At 51.7% G+C, this 5,367-nt stretch overlaps 1 protein-coding gene across 1 annotated transcript; it reads left to right on the forward strand.

Moving 5' to 3' along the window:
- Window positions 1–709: 709 nt before the first annotated feature.
- Window positions 710–5,036, forward strand: NKX3-1 (NK3 homeobox 1). The gene is made up of 2 exons (XM_059178003.1): window positions 710–1,035; window positions 2,124–5,036. Exons 1-2 carry the CDS (start codon window positions 753–755, stop codon window positions 2,540–2,542), a joined length of 702 nt encoding a protein of 233 aa, XP_059033986.1. The 5' UTR covers window positions 710–752; the 3' UTR covers window positions 2,543–5,036.
- Window positions 5,037–5,367: the final 331 nt, after the last annotated feature.

Here is a 5,367-nt window from a genome sequence, read left to right on the forward strand (position 1 = left end):
CAAAAGAACACCAGCATATCAGATTCACCAAGTTAATATTTAACCAGTTCATTTTATCACATGGGATCTCTCTCTCCATCTCTATCACTGTTTCAGAATCATGTGATGGTAAGTTTCATCCATCCTGAGCCTCTGCCCCTAAGTACTTTAATGTTTATTTCCTAAGAACATTCTCTTACACACTCACAGTACTGTTAACTTCAGTAAATTTAAACACTGAGTCAATACTTTAATTCATGGTTCCTATTCCACTTTTATCAATGGCCGCAGTGACATCCCGCCCGGAATGGAGCCTGTCGACCGTGTCTTTGAAAGCCTTGGTAGATCCCGTCTGCTACCCGTCTCTCGTCACGGGGCCCTCGGAATCCGCATCTGTAAACTGGGATCTAGTCATCCCCCACCCTTTGTGAGCAAAGGTGCTGTAACAATCTACGCGAGCTAAACGGAGTATCTCTCTTCTGCATCATTATTCCCCAGAGGGTCTAAACTTCCGTCGTGGGTCGGAGCTGGAATTTAGGGAGGAATCCTTCAGAGAAGAGGTGACCGAGACCGTGCGAAGGACTCCCCTTTCCACCGCCCCCCTCACCTGGAGCGCTGGCGGCCAATCGGCGGCGCGCCCGGTTCCCGCGGCCAATGGGAGGGCGGCGCGGCGCGCTCCCCAGGGCTATAAGTGCGCCGGGCGGCGGAAAGTGAAAGTGGTGCAGACGCCGAGGACGCAGCTGACGCCGCCTGCCTGCAGACGAGCCGAGGGGATGCTCAGGGCTCCCGCGCCGCGGCCCGGAGAGGCGGGGGCGGCCATCCAGCCCAAGCCGCTCACCTCCTTCCTCATCCAGGACATTCTGCGGGACAGCGCGGAGAGGCGCGGCGGCCACACGAGCAGCCCGCAGCCCCCGCGCCAGCCGGACCCGCCGCGACACCAGGAGCCGGAGCCGGAGCCGGAGCGAGGAAGAGGCGGCGCCGGGGCGCCCGAGGACGAGTGGAGCGCCCAGCCCCGCGCAGCGCAGGAGGCCGACGCGCACGCGGAGGGTGAGCCAGGTGAGCCGGCGGCGAGGCTGCGGCGGCCGGGCTGGGCCAGGGTGCGGTCTCAGAGGAGGGGCGGGCCGGCTTGCGGGCTGCACCGGCGCGAGGTCGCGGAGCTCCGGCTGCAGGGATGCGGGGCCCCGCGGCGACAGGCCAAGGGACCTCACCTCCTCCTGCCGCGGGTGCGCCTCGGAAATCAAAACTGAGCCCCGCCGTAAGGGTGGCGCAGGATTTGTACCTGGGCTGGACTCGCCGGGCACAGAGCTCTCTGTTCCGCGGGCTCCGGCTCCCGGGGCTCCAGAGTGAGCGCACACCCGGCGCCCCGAGCCCCAGCGTCCCAGGTGAAGACTCCGCCCCGCGCTCCCAGCCCCCGCGGGACCCTCGATCCGCGCCCGCCCCGCGCAACCTCTTCGCAGTTACAGTTACATCTGTAACAAGTAACTGATCAGGGTTTGACAAGGGAAGACTCCCTTGGCTTCCCAACTCCACGGGCAGTAAAACTGCATTCTGAAGGTCCCTGCGGCCTTCAGGAAATAGAACACCGTTAGAACGTTTAGAGCAGATTTCTTTCCTTGTCCTGTCACTTCGGATGAGGTGTCCTAACGGTGTGTTTAGAAAAAAAGGGGGCCTAAAGCCAGAAAAGGAACTTGCCCTTTGCCTGCACCGCCTTTCTTATAACAAAAACCCTCTCCCAAAATCCAAAAGTTAATGCGCAGGCCTTTGGGTCCTGCTTTACCAGCAGCCTGATTTCTGTGTCTTCCCTGCCTGGCTTCTCTTCTGGCTTCACTTCTGCCACCTCTTCTCAACGCACACACATCCAGGACCCTAGTGAATTCTCCTGGACGATATGGCAGGAAGCGCTACCACTAGAAGCTTCTAACTTTGGGTTCTTGATGACCGTTAGAAAACTAATACATAATATACATATTCACTTACTCCCCACTCAGGAGAGTTCCTTAGTCATGTGAAAAAAGTGAAATGTATCCAAGATGACAGTGGACTGTTTGTTCACTCACTGAAGAGATAAGGGTGGCTTGAATTCTGTTCTCTTCCCTCTAACATGTAACCTTTTCCTTCCCATCCCTCCTCCTTCTACTTTCCAGATAGACACTTGGAGACTTATCTGTTGGACTCTGAAAACAGCGCAGACTCCTTACCAAGCCTTCCGCAAACCTCGAAACAGCCACAGAAGCGCTCCCGTGCTGCCTTCTCCCACACTCAGGTCATCGAGTTAGAGAAGAAGTTCAGCCACCAGAAGTACCTGTCAGCCCCTGAAAGGGCCCACCTGGCCAAGAACCTCAAGCTCACTGAGACCCAAGTGAAAATATGGTTCCAGAACAGACGCTATAAGACCAAGCGAAAGCAGCTCACCTCGGACCTGGGAGACCTGGAGAAGCACACCTCCCTGCCGGCCCTGAAAGAGGAGGGCTTACCCCAGGCCTCCCTCATCTCCATGCATAACAGCTACCCTTACTACCCCTACCTGTACTGCTTGGGGGGATGGAACCCACCTTTCTGGTAACGCCAGCGCAGATGACAATCCTGAGTGGTCAGACACTGCCTTCCCTGAGTCGCATCTCTGGAGAGCAAAAGGCCAGCCAGGCTCAGGGAGCCTGAGAAGCGAGAGGCGTGCATACTGACCCCGCCGGAGGCTTGCATGGACACCCCTGATTCTTCCCTGGTGAGCCAATGAAAGATCTGCGATAGCGAATAATACCCAAATATATCCCCCATATCACACATGATATGGCACTTTGTTTGCTCTTAGAGACCTCTGCCAAGTGGGGAGGGATAAAATCAAGCACTGTTACTAGCACTTCTGTGGTTTTGTGTGTGTTGTTATCATCACCCCTAAGGATGCTGATTCCACTCCACCTCTTGCGTCGCTGAACATTGACCCTGAAAGTGCAAACCTGAGGGGGAAAAGGATGGCCAAGACAAGGGTCTTCCCTCCTGAATTACACTTCACTTCACAAACCTTTCACGGGCCTTGAAATGCGATTGGGGTTCCTCTCTGTCCCCATAAGACAGAGGCTGTCCCAGGGAAGCCTGTCTGTTAGGCACAGACTGGCATGGGAGATGGGGATGGGTAGGAGATGAAAACGTGAGCTGCTTCTTCCTTTTTAAAAAACGCACCAAAGTATTTACAGGGTGGCCCAAGCAGAACGAGAAGCACTCACTGCGGTTCTGGGGCAAACTGTATAAACAAGTTGTACTGCATTAGGTGGGCCCGGGACAGAAGACTCTCTGGGTGTCAGAGAGCGGCCTGAGGAGCCTCTGCATTGCGGCTGGGCGGTTGGGGGGTGACACGTGATTTTTGTTAATAAAGGTAAAAAAGCTTCCTCTGGACATTTTTGCCCTGGGCCTGAGAATTGGAATGAGTAGTTTGCTGGAGTTTTCAGGCTATAATTCATACTCAATCGTGACAGATCACATGCTTCTCTCCTATAAGCTCCTGCCTTCCGTCCTTTTATTTTTTTTTTTTTTTTGTCCTTTTTCACAACAGTCACCCACCGAAGGGCTTCTTTTCAACTCAGACTTTTAGTCTGGCTGCACCTAACATATGCCTTCCTTATTTAGCCTGAGATCTGGGTTTTTTTGTTTTGTTTTGTTTTGTTTTCTCCCCCCACCCCCGAATCTCTCATGAGTTAAAGGGGGAAAAAAAAAAGTAGGGTAGGGGGAAGATTCTGACTTGGCTAAAAGACTTTTTTTTTTTCTAAACTAGCAATTCTTATATATTTTTTTCTTTAAAAACGTACATTAAATCCCAAATCCTATTTAAAGATTTGACAGCTCGAAAAGGTCACCACTGCTTTTATAAGACTTTCGGAGGCTCTGTTGTTACAGTTCAAAGTCAGACAACCCTCTGGGATCCCTGCAGGCTGAGGAGTTTTAAGAGGTATTGGGCTTTCACACACGGAGAATACAGGGCGAAAAAAGAGTCGGGCACCACGAGCTGTCCAGTGGAAATGCGGGGTTTGTGGTCAGGGCAGAAAGAAAAGGCAGTCGGGGCCTGGGGGAGCTGGGTTCTGGCTGCAAGCTGATGAGGGGGCTGATAGCCCTTGGCCAGCAGGGGTTAGGGAAAAGGAAACCCTTTTCAAAACACATTACTGTCGCGTCCATCACCAAACAAATGAAAACACTTTGGGAGCTGTATTTAATGCTCATAAAAAATGGGTCCCCCAAATGAGTCACCTCATGACTTCAACGACAATGAGAGGAGGGCAAAGGAGAAATCTGGCCACGCTTCTGTTTCTATCTGACTGTCAAAGGTGACCCAGCGGAGGGCAGACATCAGAGCAGAAGAAGCCGGTTACTAATGAGGGTACCCCAAAGCCTGGAAATCTCTTGATCCCACTACTTAATTCTGTTTAGTGAGAAACCTTTCAATTTCCTCCTATTAAAAGGGGCGATTTACTGTTGGTGGCAGAACTGCCAGAGTTGATAGAAAGTTGGCCCGTTTCACCCCATTTTCTCCTTCTTGGGCTCCCCATGGAAATACTGTTAGACACTCAGCTGCTGACAACACCAGGGGTGCTAACGGCAGACTGGCCTAGATCGCTTGCTCCTGTCACAAAGCTTTGAAGAGAAGAATTCAGTGCCCACTCCCCGCTCAGTACCCTTTCTCACCCACCCTCTCGATTTAAGTCTTGCCACCTGCCATTCTGCAAGTATTAAACATTTTACTGTGATGTGTGTATTGTGTTGCAAAAAAAAAAAAAAAAAAAAAAGTCTGTGTTTAAAACTGGTCCATGAATCCATCTTGCTCTTACTCCATTGGAGCTCATTACTCCCCCATCTCCGAACCGTTAGAACAGCACTGGAAGAACTGGTGTCTGGGTATCTGATAGGTGAACTAGAGGGTGCCCCAACCACCTCACCCCAGACAGCCTCTTTCCATTCCATAATTCAGTCTGGGTTCTCCACCTGCCTAGCAAACTCTGCTCCAGTCTGTAACATGAAAACCTGTGACTTGAAGTTTAGTAATGAACCTCAATCAAACTTTATTTTTGTAAGTATTTTTGGCAATGTATGAGTGTTTTAAAAATAAAGCACTGTGACTTTATTAGACACCTTTGCGTATGGGTTTTTGTTTCTTAAAAGCTGCATGCTTTTGAGCTTACCTATTTCTGGTTACCATGTTCTCCCTCCCTCAGCCTGCCTGACTCGAATCTAAGGAGACCAGATAGTCAAAAGCAGCAGCTTACCCAGTGCCCAACGATGGTTATTCTTTTGTAAAAGCATCGCCCCTCCACCCCCCACCCCCCATTCCTGGTAAATCTGTGCAAAGGAAAGTACTTTCTGCCTTCAGTTTAAAAATCATCTCCAGCTCCTGCCCTTTTGTTT

Source organism: Mustela lutreola, chromosome 1, assembly GCF_030435805.1.
Source record: "Mustela lutreola isolate mMusLut2 chromosome 1, mMusLut2.pri, whole genome shotgun sequence".
Classification (NCBI taxonomy): Eukaryota; Metazoa; Chordata; class Mammalia; order Carnivora; family Mustelidae; genus Mustela; species Mustela lutreola.